This window comes from Podarcis melisellensis, assembly GCF_964234715.1.
Source record: "Podarcis melisellensis genome assembly, chromosome: Z".
Lineage (NCBI taxonomy): Eukaryota > Metazoa > Chordata > Lepidosauria > Squamata > Lacertidae > Podarcis > Podarcis melisellensis.
Window position 1 is genome coordinate 31,296,995 of NC_138547.1, and position 22,527 is coordinate 31,319,521.

The 22,527-nt window shown below is 43.5% G+C and overlaps 1 protein-coding gene across 1 annotated transcript; it reads left to right on the forward strand.

Annotated features, from left to right (window-relative positions):
* Positions 1-11,914: 11,914 nt before the first annotated feature.
* Positions 11,915-21,191, forward strand: LOC309362000 (40-kDa huntingtin-associated protein-like). Its single transcript, XM_081897436.1, has 2 exons — positions 11,915-16,048; positions 20,338-21,191. The coding sequence occupies exons 1-2, from the start codon at positions 14,986-14,988 to the stop codon at positions 20,538-20,540; spliced, it is 1,266 nt and encodes a 421-aa protein (XP_081753562.1). The 5' UTR covers positions 11,915-14,985; the 3' UTR covers positions 20,541-21,191.
* The last annotated feature ends 1,336 nt before the right edge of the window (positions 21,192-22,527 follow it).

Genomic DNA, 22,527 nt, shown 5'->3' on the forward strand with positions numbered 1-22,527 from the left:
TGCATCACTTCATATATAAACACCAGGACTGACCATACCTACCTTAATGGATGAGGAACAGAAATTCATTTTTTTAATTTTTATTACAGTGGTACCTTGGGTTACATACGCTTCAGGTTACAGACTCCACTAAACCAGAAATAGTACCTCAAGTTAAGAACTTTGCTTCAGGATCAGAACAGAAATCGTGCTCTGGCGGCACGGCGGCAGCAGGAGGCTCCATTAGCTAAAGTGGTGCTTCAGGTTAAGAACAGTTTCAGGTTAAGGACAGACCCCCAGAATGAATTAAGTATTTAACCTGAAGTACCACTGTAAGTACAAATTAGAAAACATACATACTTACAACAATAGAAAATACAAAAGAAAAAGGAAATACATATAACCAAGGAAAAAAATTAGTGAATACTTTGTCTCTTTTCATATTTACAGTTATATATACCTCTATAAATGCTATTCACAATAAAGGAGTGAAATGAAAGATAAGATATCAGAAAAAAACAAAGAAAAAATAAAAAAGTAAAAGAAAAGGATCATAGGTGAAAACGTTTTAAAGTAGATAAGTATTCACTTTACATAGCCGTTTCCCATCTATATTTATATTCAATTGTATAATTTCATCTTGTCCTTATCTACCTTAAAAAGTGGTTTTTTTGGTGTGTTTTTTTAAGACTTCCACCGTTTGCCTCATGCATTTTTAATAATCCGTTCATCAGCTTCTCTGTTCTTCATATTTTCCCTTTGGGTTTCCTTAATGTCTCACTTTGAATTTTTTATATTACACACAAGATTACTCTAAACACAACCAGATTTTTATACTTGAGCCCTGGTTTTGTAAATAATCATTTAAGAACTCCCATTGCTTCATAACCATAGTTTTGGATTTTCTCCTTATTATATCCGTCAGTTTTGCTAGTTCCAGGTACTTGCAAAGTTTCCCCAACCATTCTCTTTTTGTTGGGATGCTGCCTTCTTTCCAATAGCTAGCAATCAAAATTATTGCCGCGGTTGTCGCATATAGAAATAAGTTAGTTTTATCTTTTGGGATATCTTTATCTAGGATTCCTCTACCTTTTTTGTGTCTGATGTCTTTATCATTTTTTTTATTTCGCCGTGGATCATGTCCCAAAATATTTTAATCTTTGGGCAAGTCCACCACCAGCATTTGTTGTTGTTCCTTTTATTTATTTTTGACAATCTGTCAGGGGTTAGGTACCATCTGTGGTGAATTTTTCTGAAATTCTCCCTTAAATAAATCACACATAGTAAAATTTATGTTTTTCTCCCAAAAAGTTTTCCATCTTTCCAGATCTATCTCATATCCCAAATCATGCTCCCATTTTAACATGTTTTCCCCTTTTGTTTCTTGTTCTAAGGTGGTTTTCATTAATAATCTATACATTTTTGCTAGCATTTTTTGATCGCTTTGCAATATTTCCTTTTATAATTTTAAAGTTTTCTTTTCAAATCCCCCTTTTTGTCTTTTTCATATGTTGCCTTTAATTGATAATATTGTAACACATTAATTCCAAATGTTTGTAATTGTTCGTAAGTTTTTAATTTAATATTTCCGTCTACATCTTCTAATATTTCTCTATATGTTGGTCAAGTCTCTTTTGCATTACTCTTTATGTTGTGGTTGCCTCCACCGGTGAAACCCATTGGGGAGTTTTCTCAATAATTTTTCCTTTTGTTCTTTCGCAGACATCCAATAGAGCCTTTCTTACTATGTGATTTGTAATTTTTTTATGTTGTTCTTTTTTGCTATAAAATAAACAGCCGTGCCAACCGTATATTTTGTCCCAACCCTCTAGTGTTAGGACTTCATTATCTTTTAATAATATCCATTTTTTAACCCAACATAGGAACAGGAATTGATGGACAGTCCTATCACCCCAGAGGAAATAGATATGGTCCTCAAAAACCTCAAGCCACACAAAGCTCCAGGCCCAGATGGCTTTACAGCAGAATGCTAAAGGAAATTCAAAGAACCCCTCATGCCCTACATGACCCGCCTACTCAATGATATCATAAAAGGGGGGCACATCCCCAAAACCTGGACCTACTCCAAAATAGTCTGCATCCCAAAACCACTGAAAGTAGAATCATACCGCCCAATCTCATTAATAAACAAAGACGACTAGATATTCACATCAAACTGCCAATTACATCCCTAAACATCCTCAGTGCTTTGGACTGCTTAGAGTGGAAATACCCATTAGCAGTACTAACATAAAATTTGGCCCCAATATCCTGCAAATCCTCCAACAAATATACTCCCAAGCCTCAGCAATATGGAAGACTAACAATAGGGACTCTAATACCATAGCAATCCAAAAAGACACAAAACAAGGATTCCCACGGTCTCTCTTCCTATTCATCCTGGCTCTGGAACCTTTAGCAATCTGAATCCGAGCAGCCACAGACATCAAGGGAGTGGAAATAAAAGGCAAAACCTACAAATTAGGACTCTTTGCAGATGACAGCACCAGACCCCATAAACACAGCAACCTCCTTAATCAGAGAACTCAACACATTTGCAATGGTGTTGGGCCTACAGGTAAATTTTGCAAATCGGAAGCTATGTGCTTCCCACACCCAAAAAGAACTTGCTAACGTCACCACGATAAAACTTTGTCACACCAAGCTCAGATACCATGGGGTACAAATGAACAAAAACCTCAATAAAGTATACCTTCACAACTACAACCCCTTATTGGCGGCAGATTAACCAAGACCTAAAGAGATGGAACAACATCAACTTCACTCTCTCAGACAAAATAGCCATGATCAAAATGATCACCCTCCCTAAACTAACCTACCTATTCCAAACAAAAAACCAAGAAAAAGCCCCAAATACCTGCACCTCCCCTCCACAAAGGGAGGATGGGGAATCCCCAACACAGAAGCATATTACATTATGCTACATAATCCCATATATAGTAGAAGATGAAACAAAACAGCGGGTACACCTGAAGAGGGACACAATTGAAAATACCGGCACCACAGCATACCCAATTCCAAACAAACTAAGGAAAATTACCACAATACTTAACAGGTACACACAGACCATGCTTAAAGCATGGAAAGCAGAAATAGGCAAACTGTCCCCAACCCATCCTCACTAATTCCCCTGCCACACCACCCATTATTCCATCACACAGCACAAAATCTCCAGATAAAAACCTGTCAAACCAAAGGCTGATATTGCCTAATTAACCTCTATAAAATAGCAAACCCTTGCCAACACAAGAAATACAAGACAAACTAGAAGACGCCCAAATGCCCTGGTTAACACACCACCAATTACATGCCCTCTTGAACAATCCAGTAGTAAAATCAGCTGCAACTAGGCCCCTGACAACCTTAAAATACCTGCCCCCAAAACCTCTATGACATTAACCCCACTCAGTGGACTAGAATGTGGTCTAAACCCTGCTTTCAATCCATATCAAAGAAAAAGAAAGCACTCACTCTGAAACTCACCTACAGGTGGTACCTAACACCAAGGAAATTAGCGCAAATAAGCCCAGGTAATTCACCAAAATGCTGGAGAGGGTGCACCTCCCAAGGCACATACCTCCACATGTGGTGGGAATTCCCCCAAATACAACTCTTCTGTACAAAAACCATATGAGAAACATGTAAAATAACTAAGCAAGTATTAGAAATCACCCCAGAACTGACCCTGCTAAACATCTTCCAAGACAATAATACCCACTTACACCACAAAGAACTCATAACCCACCTACTCTCAGATGCCAGAAGCATCATAACCAGACACTGGAGAGACCTGTCAGGAATAAATATGGACCAATGGTGCCAAGTACTATGGGAAACAGCCTTACTAGAAAAATTAACCAATAAACTGAAACTGACACAGGGACATATAGAAGAAGACGCCTTCACCCAGGTATGGGCCCCCTTTATCACATACATAGCCCAACAAGACAATGACAAAAATCCACCAACAGAATACAAATCAATATGGCTAACCTGATCCAAAAGCAGTTGGTATTCAGAGGTAGACTGCTCCTTCAACAGGAAGTTCTATTTGGCTATTCAAGCCACTGACCACTGATAGACTCAGCCAAACCCAGGTTCTAGAGAAGGCTTCGCCAACCTGGTACAGCCCAAAACATCTCAGGGGGCACTATGTTGGCAAAGGTCCAACACAGGGTGTATGTGAAAAAAATGGCATTATTGCACATTGAATGGAAAAAATCTAGGAGAAATGAGGGGAATTATTTTCAAATGGCACCTTTAACCCAACAGAGTAAAATGATTGCTTTGCTACCAGGTACATAAGGGAATGCAAGCAGGACATTTTCATAAGATCAGCCTTATCAATGGAACAACTCCCCTAGGAGGAAAATATGCAGCTTTCAGAACTTTGAAACAAGTTTAGAGAAAAAGCAAGTTGGAGGCAATGGAACCAGAGGTTCTAAAATCCTGCAAGACTTGCAGAAAGTGGGTAGGAAAAGTGTTTTTCTCCCTCTCTCATAACACCAGAACTCATGCAGGAACCAATACAGGAAGATTTAGAGCGGATAAGGAAGTATTTATAGAAGACATATAAAAGACAACATTAGAAATGTTGGGGATATTTTGGAAAAGTTAGAAGCAAGAAAGAGTTGTAGAGCAATATTAATGTTTATTGTTGCAGAGAAAGCCTTTGACAATGTATCTTGGAGTTTTATGTTACATAATTTAGAGAGTATGGGGATAGGCCATGATTTTTTAAATGGTATTAAACCGATCTATCTAGAACAAAAAGCTAAAATTATTGTAAATAATGTGGTTTCAGAGGAAATTAGAATTGAGAAGGGAACCAGGCAAGGGTATCCATTTTCCCCTCTGCTGTTTATTTCAGTCCTGGAGGTCTTGCCAAGTATGATTAGAAAGGATGAACAAGTCAAAGGTATTACAGTAGGTTCGAAACAATATAAATTAAAAGCCTTTGCTGATGATCTAGTCCTGACATTACAAGATCCAGACTCCAGTGCAGTCAAAGCACTGGAGCTGATACAAGAGTTTGGTCAGGTAGCAGGATTCAAATTATACAAGAGCAAGACCAAAGTAATTGAGAAAAATCTGGATAATGAAGAAAGAAAACTATTACAAGAAAAAACGGGCCTAGATTTTGTGAAAAAAGTTAAATATTTGGCGGTGAACCTGACTGGGAAAATTTTGAATTTATATAAAGATAATTATGAGAAATTATGGAATAAAATTAAAAGAGATTTGGAGATATGGTCAAACCTAAAACTGTCATTAATGGGCCGAATTTCTGTGATTAAGATGAATGTGCTGCCAAAGATGCTTTTTTTTTTGTTTCAAGCCCTCCCAATTATAGATAATGTGAAATGTTTTAAAGAATGGCAGAAAGCACTATCCAGATTTATCTGGCAGGGGAAGAAACGCAGAATTAAATATAAATTGCTTACAGACTTTAAAGAAAGAGGGGGATTTTCCTTGCCAGATTAAAAAAATTATTTTGAAGCTGCTGCACTTTGCTGGATTAAAGAATGGATGCAATTAGAAGACATAGATTTGGAGGGATTGGACAATATGTTTGGTTGGAATGCATATTTATGGTATGACAAGGTAAAGGCCCATAATGCATTTAAAAACCATGTAATTAGGAAATTGTTGTATAATGTTTGGACAAAATATAAAGATCTTTTAGAAAGAAAGATGCCCAGATGGCTTTCACCAATGGAGGCAAAGACCCAGAAAAAACTAAATATGGATACCAAATGGTTGAACTATTATGATTTATTGATAGAAGAAAAAGGTTACAAATTAAAACCATTTGATGAAGTTAAAGATAAGTTAAATTGGTTACCAGATTAATGAATTGTATAAATTGGATAAGAAAAATGGTTTTGCTTTTGAAAAATCTAAGTTGGAGAAGGAGTTGTTCGATAAAAAAGGTAAAAAATTATCTAAAATGTACAAGTTATTGTTGGAGTAGCATACAAAAGATGAACAAGTTAAATCTGTGATGATAGATTGAGCAAGAGATGTAGGACATAATATAATGTTTGAGGATTGGGAAAGATTGTGGAAGAAAGGGGTCAAGTTCTCTGCATGTACTGTGTTAAAGGATGTACATGAAAATGATGTACAGATGGTATTTGACTCCTGTAAAATTAGCAAAGATATATATAACTGTAACAATCTATCTTGGAAATGTAAAGAAAAGGAAGGAATCTTTTATCATATGTGGTGGACCTGTCCCAAGGAGAAAGAGTTCTGGGAAAAGATTTATAATGAATTGAAAAAAATGTTGAAATATACATTTATAAAGAAACCAGAGGCCTTTCTTCTTGGAATAACAGGTTTGGAATTGCCCAAGAAATATATTATTTTTGTATGCCACAACTGCTGCTCGTATTTTGTTAGCTAAAAAGTGGAAAACCCAAGAATTACCAACGATAGAAGAATGGCAGATGAAAATGGATTTTTCGGAGCTAGCTGACCTAACCAGAAGAGTCCGTGACCAGAAGGAGGTTGAGTATCAGGAAGAGTGGATTAAATTTAATGATTACTAAGTTAAATGGGACGTGGGTTGCGCTGTGGGTAAAACCTCAGCGCCTAGGACTTGCCGATTGCAAGGTCGGCGGTTCGAATCCCTGCGGCGGGGTGCGCTCCCGTCGTTCAGTCCCAGCGCCTGCCAACCTAGCAGTTTGAAAGCACCTCTGGGTGCAAGTAGATAAATAGGGACCGCTTACCAGCGGGAAAGTAAACGGTGTTCCGTGTGCTGCACTGGCTCGCCAGATGCAGCTTGTCACGCTGGCCACGTGACCCGGAGGTGTCTGCGGACAGCGCTGGCTCCCGGCCTATAGAGTGAGATGAGCGCACAACCCTAGAGTCTGGCAAGACTGGCCGAACGGGCAGGGATACCTTTACCTTTACTAAGTGAAATATGTTAAGTTAAATTAACTGAAAATAGCTTGCAGATACTCAGTTGGCTTAGGATTTTATTTATGTTAAGTGATGAATTAATATGTTTAATTTCATAATGTGAAGATCTAAGGATGTTAATGTTTAAGTTAAATTTTATAAGAACTGTGATTTGGAAAACCGTTAAAAGGATATGCAGTGAAATCCAACCAAGGGGAAGCGAGGAAGTCACTTAACAATGTTAATAAGTGTAATTTTCAATAAGGCTATGATTTATGTTTCTTTGTCTTATGTGTTTGTTTGTTTATAATGTTGTGAAAACCAATTTGAAAAATTTGAAAATAAAGTATTTACAGAAGAGAATAAGAAGAGTCTACTGGATCTGGCCAATGAGCCCCCTACTCCATCATCCTGTTCACAGTGGCCACCCAGATGCTCCTTAAGGGAAACCCACAAACAGGACAGGAGCGCAAGAGCAACTCTGCCCTCCTGCGGTTTGCAGCAGCTGGGATTGAGAAGCATGCCCGTCCTGCCCATGCAAGCAGTGCTGACGGGCAGGGAGGCTTCTTCCCTGTGCATTAGCTCTGCCCATCCACAGAGCAGCCCTGTGTCTTTGGCTGACATCTTGGTGGTCACGGTGGGAACAGGATGCTCAACTAGATGGTCCCCCTTTGGCCTGATGCAGAAGGCTCCTCTGACATTCCTATACACTGCTGCTGAAGACAGGTTGCCCGTCTTGCCTCAGAACATGGTCACTCCAACCCTGCAAGGGAGGGAGAAATATAATGCCAGATGAAAACTCAAACCATCTTAGTCAGCTCAACAGAAAAGTCCAGGCAGGAGAGTTCTCTATTCCCAGTTCAGCCATGGAGAGCCCAGCAGCAGCCAAATATTGAGAGCCAGGCCACCCAGGAGCAAATGCCAGCTTTCTTCCTGGGCACATTTGACAAGGCAGGATATCCCACTGAGCACTGCAGGACTCAATTCCAAGTCAGCATGCACAGGATATGGACTCAACAGCATAGCTGCACTGCAGAAAGTCTCTCTCCAGGGCCAGGCAGGCTGCTGCACTTCAAAGACTAAGGAGAACTAAGATGCTGGTGAAAGGCAGCCCTTAAGATTTCTAGAGACTTGCGCCCCCTAGTGACAAAGGTTCCTGCTCCTCTGCAACTGCTCTGGGTTAGCAGTTAGGCCTAAGAAAAAAACATTTCCAGGAAAACCAAGAACACAACATAAAGAGGAGCTCTGCTGTACCAAATCTGACCACAGGTGCATCGAGAGTTCTGTACTGACTGTGAGGAGCCCACCATAGTATCAGACAAGGGGACATTCCCAACCCTACCCAAAGAGGCAAGGATTATCCTGTGGAACTTCTGCCTGCACCTCACCTACCCCATAGAAGCTGCTATGGCTTCCAACCTTACATGTGCAGTACCCAAAAACGTTTCCCCCTCTTTTTAAAAGGAAAGAAACTATCATACAGCAGCAGCATAATCCTGTACATTTTTACCAAGGAGTAAACTGCAGCGAGGGCAGCAGGCTTTGCTCCCAAATAAGAAGACATAGGATTCATCTAACATCCATCACAACCAAGGATAACGTAAAAGAACCTGCATGGCCAGAAGAAATCTACCCTACCCAAAGAGCCAGGGATTGCCCTGTGGAACTTCTGCCTGCACCTCACCTTCCCCACAGAAGCTAAAGGCACCAAGGAGGAAGGGATGGGACGTGGGGTGCTCAAGCCCAAAAATGGAGGGTTGATTGCGGAAAACGCTTTGCGTCCTTTTTTGCGCTGGAGTGCGCGCGGCCAACACAACCCACCGCGCCAGGCGCTGCCCTCGCCACCAACGTGCCCAGGGCGGGAAGGGTTCCGCGCGTCAACTCAGCCTGGCCACCAGAGCCAAGCGGGACTGCCCTTCGCCCCAGCATGCCCTTGCCAGGAGAAGCTTGGTCGGCAGGCAAATCCCGCTCCCCCACGCTGGTCTGGGACGCGCGGCGGCTAGTCCAAGCCGGGTCCCGGCGGCACTCGGGGCGGGACGGGGTTCCCTGCGTGGGGGCGCCTGGCTCCCGCCCCCTAAAAATCGCGCGATTGGGACTACCCTCCCCCGGCCCAACCCCACACGCCACTGCCCATGTCCATACACACGTGCTCTTCGCAGTTTCAGACCCGACTCTTTCCCCAGCCCTGCCTGGAAATCCTGCGGGTAGAGTAACCCTGGCCTCTCCCCCCCCCCCACCGCAAAGCTCTACCTCCGCGGAGCAGCCCTTCCTCCTGAAACCAAGGACCCAAGGTCGAGGGCCAACCCGACACATTCCCAAAGCCACAACGAAGTTGCTTGGCTGGGCGAGGCGGCTACCCAAATCCCACCACCCAAAATGCCCCCCCATCCGCCCCTATCGCCAGCCAGAACCCTACCTACCCCAGGACTCTCCGCCGTCCCGCAGCACGGATGCGCTCCGCCCGGATGCTGAGCGGAGCCAGGAGCGCACCCTTCGCCAAGGAGGAGGAGGAGGTGCAGCAGCGAGCGAGCTCCAAGCACCCATTGCCACCCTCCCTCCCGCAGCGCCCGGCAGATGGAAGTAGAGAAGACGCCGAGGACGCCCCAGGTGTTAGAAACAGAGATCCGTAGCCCCGCCCCCTGGCCAGTTTAAACTCCAGCGAGTTAAAGGGACTCTGCTTCCCAATTTCACCCCCCCCCCACGGGGACCACACACCCTCCAATAAAGTAAACCCCCTATATCTTGCGAATACACGTGTATTCAAGCTTATAGCCTGGTTCCCCAAGGAAATCCAAAAGACCCCATGGCCGCCAACTTTTCAGCCTCCTCCAAACCCTGCTTTGAGGCTCCATTGTTTCCCTTTCTGTCCCTGGAATTGTCACCTGCAGATTTCTTTCTACCCCTGCGTTTCCCTTAAAGGCAAAGGCACACCTGGCAGGCTGAAAGACAGCAGGTTAGCGAAGGCTGACTTAAGCATGCAGGTGGGAGCCACAGGGACAGAAAGACACAGGAGCTTTGGCAAAAAGCTATAATCTAATTCCCAAAGAACATCCGGCGTTTTGGGTGGCGATTCTAGGAAAGACCAGCTGTCCATCTGGGTCTTCTAACCAGCAGTCACACAAACAAGAATAAAGCTGTAAAAGTTTTCTGCTTGTTATTCGCCTCTCTGCCCCCCATCTCAGCTAAGTAGGAGCTGACACTACACAGGTGGGAGAAGGTGGCACTCTGCACATTCTCGTATTCATTGGGACTTTGGGATCCTGGCTGAAATTAGCTGTCAGCGCACAATTACTTGGGAGTAAGTCCCATTGGACTCAACAACAGTAATTGTGCAGTACCAACATGTTCTGAACCCAGGAAGGACATTTAAAAACTGCAGTGTTTAAAGTGTCCACTGTTTCTTTGCAGTAACCTTCCACATCTGCCCGCTAGCCCTGCTTCTCCTCTCAGCTACCCTCTCAGGTAGAGGGCAGTGGCGGGGAAGAAGCTGAGAAGTGGGGCCACAAGTGAGCGGAGAAATTTCCCTTCCCTCAGTCTTTCTCTCCAACAGTGCCTGGACGCCTTGAACTGATGTGCCGCTTCAACCAGCCTGGAAGGGACCTCAAGAGCACCCGCGAAAAAGTGCCTCAGACAGACACACACAGGGGCTGCTTCGCTCTCCCACGAATAAAAGGTTTCCCGGGTTGTTTCTCCTCACTTTCCTTGACAGCCGGGCGCTGGCGGCCTCTCTTTGGGTCCCCTAACTTTGCCCAAGGAAAGGGGGGGGGGAGTATCCCGTTTCCCCTCCCCACCTCCTCTCTGCCTTCCCCAGGACCAGTAACAAGCTGCTCTGAGGTACACTAGTGGAGGGAGGAGGGCGGTGGAGGGAAGAGAAGGGAAGCGCCGTCCTGTTCTCAGATTGGGAACAGCCTCCCCCCCTCATTCTCCCCAACCTGTGGAACAACCAGATTCAAATCCTCGCCTCTTCACCCCTCAGCAAACCTTTTAGGCTGCATTTTAATGTTTTAATGTATTTTAATCTTGTTTTTTGAGTTTTATTTCAATCCATTTTTTAATTGGTTGTTAGTCGCCCTGAGCCGGGCCTTGGATGGGGAGGGCAGGGTATAAATAAAATTATTATTATTATTATTATTATTATTATTATTATTATTATTATTAATTTTCCCCTCTTCTCTTTTCCCCTCCCCCCCCAAGTTTTTTTTAGGCTAAGAGGCTTTTCCTCATGCCCAAGTCTGAAAATCACCCAGAGGGCTACTGAAATTTCATGTTGGTGTTGCTGAAAGAGGAAGGGGGATGGGGAGTTGTGTGAGGAAGGTGGGGGTGGGGAGAAGGAAGGGCCAGTGCCACCGCTGCAAGGACTTCCAGAGGGGGGGTGCCCTTGACTAGGGGGGCGCAATCTGGATGGTTCTGACAGGTGCTCATGATCACATAGTGCGCCACCTGATGACTTGTTTTTCAGCAGTCATCCTGGTTTGCTTACACAACAATTCGACTATGTCAAATATCTACTATTTGTTCTGATATGTTTGTAGGAGTTACATGACAACGAACTGCATTAATCCTGATTTGCTTGTAGGGTGTTTTCTCATTAGCCATTCATTCATCCCACACTTTCTAGTGTGAATTTTCCCATCACTTTTCTCACAAAAGAAAAATACATGTGTATTTTTTGTTGTTTTTTTAAACATGAACTTGTTATTCACACTTTTGCTTGTCCTGTATTTTTTCCCCAAAATTTTTATTGGTTTTCACAATATTATAAAGAAACAAACACACAAGACAAACAAACATAAATCATAGCCTTTTTGAAAATTACACTTATTAACTTCGTTAAGTGACTTCCTCGCTTCCCCTTGGTTGAATTTCATTGCATGTCCTTTTAACGGTTTTCCAAATCCCAATTCTTATGAAATTTAACTTAAACATTAACATCCTTAAATCTTCACCTTATGAAATTAAACATATTCATTCATCATTTAACATAAATAAAATCCTAAGCCAATTAAGTATCTGCAAGCTATTTTCAATTAATTTAACTTAACAAATTTAACTAGATAATCATTCAATTTATTTAAATTTGCTTGTCCTGTATTTTTACCCTATTTGTGTACTGATCAGTTTATCTGGGTCTGAGAGCTTTCCTTGTTGTTCCACAGCTGTCTTAGGGGAAAAAACAATATTATCTGCTGAATCAGAAAGTTGACCAGCATAATCTGTCTTCAGATTTTCTGCACATCTGATTAAGATCCAATTCAGCAAGTAAGTTCCTGTTTTCACAAGGCACAGTCGTGGAGCAATGAGAAAAGGTCTTGGAGTTAATTGCTACACAACATAATCAAAATACAGGTCAAGCAAAAGTGTGGACAAACCCAGAGTGCTTTAATCAATTTCAGTTATAGAAAGCTAAAGTTCTAGTACACTCTTAAATCTCTTCTGCATAATACTGACAGTTTGGAGAGACCTCCAGATTCCTGCATCAGTTTTCTATATGTAGAATCTCAGCCATTTGTCAACAGTATTGCATTAGGGATAAACACAATTCAAATATAACAGAATTATTAGTTGTGAACACACACTCACAAATATAATGAGCCTGTTGCACCAGCCAAATGGCCCATCTAGACTCCATTCACATGGCAGTTCATTCTACTTCCCCAATGTTTCCCTAACATTATTAGAGACAATGTGGTATAGTGGTTAGAGTGTTGGATTTGGACCAAGGAGACCAGGGATCAAATCCTCACTCAGCCATGAAGCTCATTGAGTGACATTGGCCCAGCCATTGTGTCTCAGCCTAACCTACACCACAGGGTTGTTGTGGGAATTAAATGAGGAGGTGGAGAACCATGTGTGCTATCTTGAGCTCCTTGGAGAAAAAGGGTGGGATATAAATGAAATTAAGAAACAAACTATTAATTGTGGCATTCTCTTTGAACTTTAACACAAGGAGAAAGCTAGTTCCAGAAAATACAGCATGTTTAGCACTCATTTCTGTGTTATTTGATTCTACAAAAAAAATCTATTTGCAGCCCCCTTAACACGGAAAAAAAATCACATGTGTAAGGGGATGAGATTTGGAACAGTATGTCAGCATACCATTCTTAGTTGTTTGCAAGGAGGCACAACAGTTTTGGGGGAAGGTAGGTCTTGTTTATATATTTCTGGAATGAGAAAGTAAATCATACTTTTCCTTTTAATTTATTCACACTTTGATAGAGTTTTTATTATGTTATTTATCTCTTCATATGCCATTTCCTTATTTTTCCTTTCCATTTCTTGTCTCTTTTTTATTTTATTTTGCGTGAGAAGCAAGAACTTTTGATGCATAACGGTTTTGGTTACATATTGTCACAACATATTAATAAAAATTATTTTAAAATACATAGAGAAAATATAGATAACACAAAGAGAACATAAATTCAGACAGAAGTGCCAATGTTGCAATCAGGAAAACTAACACAGCATCACCTACATGTCTGATTGCAACCTAAGAGGACCAGGCCACTTTATGGTGCCGCCACACTTCCACTTGTCCAGTGCTGAGAAAGAACGGGTCTCAGCATTTTCCCCTGATATAGAAAAAATAGTGGTGGTTGGCTTTTGCTGCCCAACTCCCCAATGGACTGAGTCCCCTAAGTCCGTGATCCGTCAGAGATGAATGGATGGTGGCAGGATGCAGTGAAAGCAAGGCAGATCTTTATTTTTCAGTTGCAACAGAGTTACTTCCCCTCCTAGCAAGGAGGCAAGAGACCCAGAACCCAGAAGAAACATCTCTTTTAAGGGTTTGCATTTTGGCGTGGAGAAGGAGAAACCCCCTCTACAAACAGTCAGAAATTACATCTCACAGAAGGTGGGGTTCCTGTGGCTCAGACAGGCTGAAGTGTGATATTCTTGAGGATTTAGCAAGTTTTACATAATTCCAGACCCAGTTTGGGACGCGGGTGTCACTGTGGTGTAAACCAAACCAAGCTTTGGGCTTGCTGATCAGAAGATCGGCGGTGTGAGCTCCAGTTGTTCAGTCCCAGCTCCTGCCAATCTAGCAGTTCAAAAGCACATCAAAGTGCAAGTAGGTAAATAGGTACCACTCCAGCAGGAAAGTAAACGGCATTTCCATGCACTGCTGTGGTTTTGCCAGAAGCGGCTTAGTCATGCTGGCCACATGACCCGGAAAAACTATCTGCGGACAAATGTCGGCTCCCTTGGCCAGTAAAGCAAGATGAGCACCGTAACCCCAGCATCATTGGAGACTGAGCTTAACTGTTAGGGGTCCTTTACTTTTCTGAGACACAGTTTACACAAAACATTAGCATTTGATAAGACAATCAGGATGCCCATCCCTCAATGCGGAGCATCTGGGCAGACAATGACAATACAAAGGAGGTTCATAGATGTAGGAGGGGAATCCTTTCAGGAACTTCCCCTGATGTTGTCAGGCAAGGGGAATTAAGGAGGCAGAGGAAATATTTAGAGTCTTTAGGAGAGTCAAGATGGCTTTTGGATTGCTTTCCTGTACTATTTTAGACATGTGGTTCATATACTTATGTATGTGTGTTTACCTTGTGCAGTTATCAACGTTCATTCTATATTTGAAACCTTACAATTCCCATAACACCCCCTTGCCCTGCTCCTTTCCCACGGAACACCCACTCTAACTTCAAACAGGAGAAAACGGCTATCCCGCGGAAAACTCAGCTGCTCCGACTGAGCGCTAAAGGATGATTTTCCCCAGAAAGACACATCATTTTGTGCTGTGTTTCTAGGCACGGGTTCCGTGTTCTAAAGTGCTGCGTCTGGTACGTTGTTGGTTGTTTCGCCCCAGCGCTGTTCCCTGTGAAAACCTCTTTTTGTTCCACCTGGATCTGTGCCTGGAAAGCAAAGTACAGGTAGGAGTGCGATGAGATGAGCCCAAGGATGGAGCCCAGGGATGGGAACGGCTGCCTCCGCGGTCGCCATGGTTACACGGCCCTTGGCAACGCCTTCTTCTCCACTTCCTGTTCCGTCGCCCGGCAACCCTCTGTCGCCATTTCCTGCGGGGCCTAGCATAGGAGAGCTGTCGGTGAAGCCGAAGCAGTCGGGAAGATGCTGTCCGTCCCGGGTACCGGCGGTGGCGGCCTGTCGCCTGGTTTCAGCGGAGGGGAATCCGGGTCGGGATCGGGCGGCGGAGGCGACTTCCTGACCCGCTACCGGCTCGTGTCAGCCAAGCTCCGCCGGCGCTTCCTGCGCAAGCCGAACGTGTCTGAGGCGGCCGAGCAGTTCGCGGCGCTGGCCAGGGAGCTGCGGGCCCAGGAGAGCCTCCCGTACGCGGCCTGGTGCCAGCTAGCGGTGGCGCGCTGCGCCCAGAGCCTCGGGCACGCGCCCGGAGAAGCGGCGGCGCTGGGCGAAGCGGCGCGCCTCTGGCTCAAGCACGAGCGGGAGCTCCGCCTGCGCCAAGGCCCCGGGCTGGGACTGTCTGAACACCTGCCGGCTGCCCAGAGCTGCGTGGCTTTCGGCTCCCGCCTGCGCCTCGACCTGGGCCAGCCCGCGCTGGCAGCCGGGCTTTGGCTCGAGCTGGGCAACGAGCTGCGCTCCGGCGGAGAGCCGGGCCAAGCCGTGCCGGCCCTTCTGCGCGCCGCAGACCTCCTGGCGGTCGCCCAGCTGCCCCTGGAGGCTCTGCGCTGCCTACGCGACGTGGCCTCCTGCCTGCTGCTTTGCCGCGACCACGATGGTGCTTTGGCTGTGCTCACCCAGGCGCAGCTGATGGCTCAGGCCGGCACAGGACCCTCTGCCGGTGGATCGTCATCTTCGGCTGCCGCAGCCGCTTCTTCATCCGTTCCGGTCAGCCCGCCGCCGGGAGCCTTCCTCGACGAGCTGCTGCACTGCGAGGTGGCCCGCGTCCTTCTCCTCCTGCTGCTCCAGCCGCCGCCTTCCAAGCTGATGCCCGAGCACGCCAAGACCCTCGAGAAGTACTCCTGGGAGGCCCTGGATGCCTCGCCGGGCTACGTGCCCTCAGAGCTCTTCCTGCTGCTGCAGTCCGCTGTCATGGCTTGCCAAGAGAAAGACCTGGAGGCGCTCAAGGTGCTGCAGAAGGAACTCTGGCCGCTGCTCACTCCGGAGCAGAATCACCTCCTCCATCTGGTGGTACAGGAAATGATCAGTCCCTCAGGTCAGGGGATATGACCAAGGGTACTTTGGTATTGCGTACGGTTCTTAGGCAACTCTTTTTTGTTTTTCACAGAAGTGTTGCAAAGAAGGTTTGCTTTGCTGATGGAAGTGACACTTCAGTCTCTGTCCTCCTAGCTTCCAGCCTGCATTTTCCATTAAGTCTACTGCACCTTTTCTCTGCATGAAGGAAACACGGTGGCAAAGCACTGCCTTTCATTCTATTGGGGCTTACTTTCTTCCTACCCACATCTATTCTTTCCTAACATTACTTAGACTTCACTAAGGACTTGAGAGAAAAACACGAGGTGTCCCACATTTCCCCCCGCTGTTGGGCTGATTTTATCATATTGGACTTTATAAAACACTTTCTTCATCGTTGGTTCCAGAAATTACACTTAATTTATAACACATTGTAAATTTGAAAGTAATGTTGCGGAATTTTAAATGTTGATACTTATTTATATTTTACATTTTAAACTGTAAGTACACATGTGAGAGGTAGCTGTGTTCTTTTGCACAGGGCTTTGTGTTGAACTGCTGGATTCTTGCTTGAAAACTATGCTGCCAGTTTTCTTCTTACGTTATTGGAACCGTCCACAACCAAGTGTCCTCTAGATTGCTTTGCACTACAACTTGCCTCAGCCCCAGCCAGCATGGCTTGATGGAAGCTGTAGTGTAGTCTAAAACATCTGGAGAGTACCAGGTTGGGGAAGGCTTTTTTAGTGTTTGAGTACAAAATTCATTACAGTAAGCCCACAACATATGCAGGAGTTACATTCCGGGCTTCACACCTGGTTCAATGGCAGATGGGATTGCCAGTGTCATTTCCCCTATATATACACAAATTGCTGCACACGTAAAGCTGAATGCACAAAAGTTAAATGCACTTAAGTTGCAGGCTTACTGTAATCATTATTCAAGAATCAAAAAAATCCTGTCTGTTTAAAATCAGATTTAAGAGACTTTCATGTAGGCCTAGACTGCATAAAGCCAGCAAATTGAAAACCAAGGCTGATGCTTTAATGTGTGCTTGTGCCCCAGGGAGATCACTTTGGTGATGAAAACTGAGCAAAATAAAAATGATATTGTGCAGTGTCACAAGTTGCTGATTTGAAACTTAGCCTTAGTGCACCACACTTTTCCTTTGCCTTCCAGCCTTAAATCCAGATGAGAGTAAAAATGCCTGGGACTTGCATAAATGCCTCATATAGTCCTGGTCTTGTATTGCCTTATGAAGCTTTGTTAGAGAGCAAGCCTATTTGTTACTTATATCAGTAAGTAATGGGTAGGAGTGGGAGGTCTTCTCTGCTGCAGAAAAGGATGATGGCGGTACTGGTAATGCTTGAGGTGTGTGCAGTCTTAATTCCTAGTACAGTAGTACCTTGAATCCTGAACACCTTACAAGTTGAACGTTGTGGCTCCTGAATGCCACAAACTTGGAAGTGAGTGTTCTGGTTTGCAAACATTCTTTGGAACCCACCTTCCAATTGGCTGCAGGAGCTTCCAGCAGCCAATGAGAAGCCACACCTTGGTTTCCGAACATTTTGGAAGTTGAACAGACTTCAGGAACAGATTCCATTCGACTTCCGAAGTATGACTGTACTGTTGTAATTGCTGATGATGCTAATGATAATATATGTAGTAACTTTTGAAAATAATCCCTTTATATATATCATAGACTTTAAAAGAGGCAACAGCAAAAGATGCATCTGGGAAGTGGTCAAAGTAAAGATTTTGAGCAGGAATAGGTTGCTTAATTATTTATGCAGGCAACCCCTTACTTATGCATGTTCAATAGGTGTGCAATTGTACATAGAGTGGTACCTCTGGTTACGTACTTAATTCGTTCCAGAGGTCCGTTCTTAACCTGAAACTGTTCTTAACCTGAAGCACTACTTTAGCTAATGGGGCCTCCCGCCACCACCGCGCAATTTCTGTTCTCATCCTGAAGCAAGCTTCTTAACCCGAGGTACTATTTCTGGGTTAGCGGAGTCTAACCTGAAGTGTATGTAACCTGAAGTGTATGTAACCCAAGGTACCACTGTATGTGCATCACATCGAACCCAGAAATGACCATAAAACATTCCAAAAAGGGTGGAATGGATGTGTGTGTGCACAGGCTTTTTCAATGGTGTTTCAAATATATAATTTCACTAACATGCACGGTGCCTCAGAACGTAACCACCACATAAATGGGGGTGTGTGCCCTGTATTTCAGTTCATTTTTAGGCTCATGCCTTTTCTACTTTAAAAGTCACTCACTGGAAGTTACATGAAGTGTCAAGTCAGACAACTGAGTTCACAAATCTTAGCCCATACTTCATTTATGTTGTGAGCTTGCAGTCTGAAAAAAAGAAGTGTTGGAAGAGCATAAGAGCCAGCTTCTTGGGGCTGAGGTCTGTTTGGGCCCTCTAATAAAATATTTGAGGGGTCCACCCCCCACCCCACCCCCCGTTGATGGGCTTTGCCATTCAAATGGTGTATGTGTGCTGTGTCATGTGTTTGGTTATGCATGGTGGGGCTTACCTGCCCCCACCCCAATATTTTATTTAAGTTGGTACCCCTGTGGAAGAGGGTGCTTCTACTCACTTCTTTATAACACCCAGACTGCTTTATCACCACCAAACAACTCTAGTGCCAAAGCAATCTCAGGTATCTTGGCAGCATATATGTGATGGAAGTAATAAATAAATGTTTCTTAGTCATGTTGCGGTTCCAATCCAGAATGAAAAACTTTTTCATTCTTAGTGTTGTGCTACACAAAAGATCAGTTTGAAATTTGGCATATTCATAGTCCACAATGGGTAGATCACGTAGGACAGACAATGTGGTGCTCCTCAGATATTCTATAGAACATTGGGGCTTATAATAATGGGACTTCCTTTGTCTTTTTTTCCTACCCTCCTTAACTAAATGGAATTCCTGTTCCTCTTTGATTGTAAAAATAACTTGCTTTGTTTGGAATTTACAGAGAGTAAGGTAAACATTTTGTGCCTTTACCACTCAATCCTAAACCAGTTAACTCAAATGTCAGCCTTGTTTTATTATTTGGACACAGCTTAAGTCATTTGCATACTAGATGGTAGAGATGTCAGGCACCAAAAAACATACAAACTCAAAAAGACTTCAGGTGCCATCCTGGCACCTAGGCATCTTCACTTGGTTGCAAGTGGCTGATAGCCAGATGCAAAATGAGATGCATTTAAGCAAATCTGTTTATTATATTACAGGTGCACTAGCATCTACTTCTATGTGTAAATGCCTAGCTATCACTAGATTGTAGTGAGCAGTGTTAGAAACTCAGATATATAAGCTAGGCACAAAATGGCTCCTTAATCCAAGGTTACAGTTGCCCAAATGGAATATCTGGTTGCCATTTTGGGGCAAGATGGCTTTAAAAAGTCTTGTTTTTCAAAGGATGGACAGACTGATTGATTCTCAGTTAAACATCTGGCTAGTTCAGATGACAACCTTGAACTAGGTTAAGAACTTTGAGAACATAAAAGGGGAAAAAATCACTTTATTCATATACAAGTCCACATTGGCCTATTCCTACCTCTTTTTCTTAATAGTGACACAGACAGTTCGTAGCGTAGGGATATTCTTCACAGTTGTGAGCAGGGTAGTGGGGTGGGGTAAATGAAGACAAGTGACAACCATTAACTATAACGTCCACTGCTCCAGCTCAGGCTGCACAGAAAAAGCATTTTGGTTTCTGAAATCCATTCTGATTGTGCAGATAAAATATAACTGATGGAATTTTACAGTATTTGGTATTAGTATGTGAAAACAGTCAAGATCCAGGCATGCACCTCCAGATAGTGGAGATGTCAGGCACCATCCTGGTGTCCAGGTATCTTCAGTTGGTTGCAAGTGGTTGATAGTCAGGTGCAAAATGCACCTGGTGCCTGGCTAATTTTGAACACGTAGTGAGATGCATTTAAGCAAATAACTGTTTATTATATTACAGTTGCACTAGCTTGGCTTGGCGGAAAGATTGTCTTGAGTTTCAAGTTTTGAGGAATTACATTATTCCCTGTTTACTTGGACTCAAAGTGAATTCACCAATTCATCAATAGCATAATAGTTGTGGAAGCATCCGCATGGAGGGAAGGTAGCCTCCCTCACCCACCTGCCCATGTCTCCCCCCCCCCCCAGGCCCTCCGCTCCCTCACCCAGCCCCTCAGTTCCCAACTGGATTGCGGAACGTCCAGCTTCTTGTTTCTGTGGGAGGAAGGCGGGAGGGCCCAGAGTTACAGTGAGTAACAGTCCCACTGATCTCCCCTCCAGGCTCTGGCATGAAAGCTCCCGCGGGAACCTCGCCAGAATGCCAGGTGAGCGGCAGGTACAGGAGAAGGTGCTCCAGTGTGAAGCTATCGTCGGTGAAGTTCTGCAGAGGGGTCTCCAGAGGGTTCTGGAGCAGCAAGATCAGGTCTATGAAAATGTGGCTCAGTAACTTCAGCTCAAGAATATTATTGAGTGATTGCAGGTGATAGGAAGCCAGGAGCTGACGACTCAAGTGGATCTAGGCTACAATTTCTATGTCAATGTAGAAGTGCCTGATGTCTCCACCATATTGGTAGCACTGGGTTATGGGTTATTTGTGGAGTTGACTCTTCCTGGGGTGCTTGCCTTCATTGAGAAGAACAAGAAGCTACTAACAGAGTTCAGTGAAGCCCTTACCAAAGACTCTGCCAAGATCAGAGCCAATATTAAGATGGTTTTAGAGGGCTTGCATGAACTCCAAGGTCTCCAAGATTTGCCTGAGGAGACCAGAAGGGACATCTTCCTTTAGGCACCTGCCCTTCCTAGAGGGAGCGTTTTCAATGTGATATGCTGGAAGAAGAGTTAGTCTCTTGGGCATTTTGGTGGTGGCAGCAGGAACTGTGTTTGTAACTGAGGAAACCCTTATGAGTTGGGGAGGGTGAATGTGCTTACAGGGATAGCAGATCAGAGAGTTTGAGAGAGAATAGTTTCTCTTGGGGTGGTTGATTTAACTGCTTCATATATTCAACCCTTCTCTGTCTCTGTTTCCCCAGGAACTGTGTCTTAGTTCTTATTCTGTGATCTTAGTTCTGTATCTTATAAGTTCATATCAGTTTGTGAAAGTAATAAATAAAGATGATTATTTTAAAAAACAACAACCCAAAACAGCAGTTATTGATTTTTACCAGCCATGACTTTGGCAACCCACTACACAACTACGCAGAGCTGATCATTTATGCCAGTGCTTCACCCTTTGAATACTGCAAAGGATCATTTTAAGCTTTGTCTCTGGTACCTCTCTCACAGCCATGCTCAATGCTGTGATGTGAAGCATGGAAGTTCTATGTTGCAGTGAGGTCTCTGCAGCCATGATGAATACATCAGCTCCAAGATCTAAAAATGAGGGGGTCCAAGCCCCATACAATGAAAATTCTGTTCAGTGGTAGTGAACACTGCCCTCCACAAAACTTTTTTCTTCTATTTTACTCCAACGCCCATCAGCCCCAGCCAGCATGGCAAATTCTCAGAGATGCTTAGATTTGTATTCCAGCAACATCTGAATAGCCCTATATTGGACCTATTGGCTACTCCTGCCTTAGGTCCATATACATTGCTAAAAATAAAGGGAAAGCATTTCATTTACCTATTGTTTTATTAAATATACACATAACATGACACCAGAAAACTTTCTATGCAGCTCACCATGAGTACAAAATCATTAGAATATGAAATCAATCAACTCAAACACTCATGTAATAAAACAACAGAGGTTTTTTTTTAATAGCGTAAAAGTGAAATGAGAACCCAAGAGATTAATCATTCAAGACACTTTTCCAATACTTTACCCTCAAAGGATAGTTAAGCCCCTGGCATCAATAACAACTTTTTAGAAGCCTACACCTTCTGTCCGGCTCAAGTAAACCAGTTTTTTTAAAAAACAAAAAACCAGGCCTAAGTTATAACAAAATTAAAATAGACCAGGAAAAAAAGATTGAAGAATGGTAACATTCCTCAATCTTATTTTTTCCTAACAAGAACAATGATTAGACAAACAGGATATGACTTATCAGAAAACAATCATGACAAAAATGTCACATACTCAAGGACGAAGTCTCAGATTAATAATCAACAGTTTCTTGATTATACATTGGCTGTGAGTCTGGCATTTGCACATTGGATTTGAGGCACACACCATTAGCTTTTTTTTATTGGAAACCAGATACGAACTGGAACTCGTTTTCACCTCTAACTGCCAATGCAACGTATAAAGGAAGGAATACTTCTTTGGCGATCACTCACAGCCAAGTAATAATAATAATAATAATAATAATAATAATAATAATAAAAATAAATTCTATTTATATCCCGCCCTCCCCAGCCGAAGCCGGGCTCAGGGCGGCTAACAACAATCAAATAATCAAACAGTCAAATAATCACACATTCTAAAAATATTTCATTATAAAAATTAATTAAAATAAAATTGATGGCAACCGA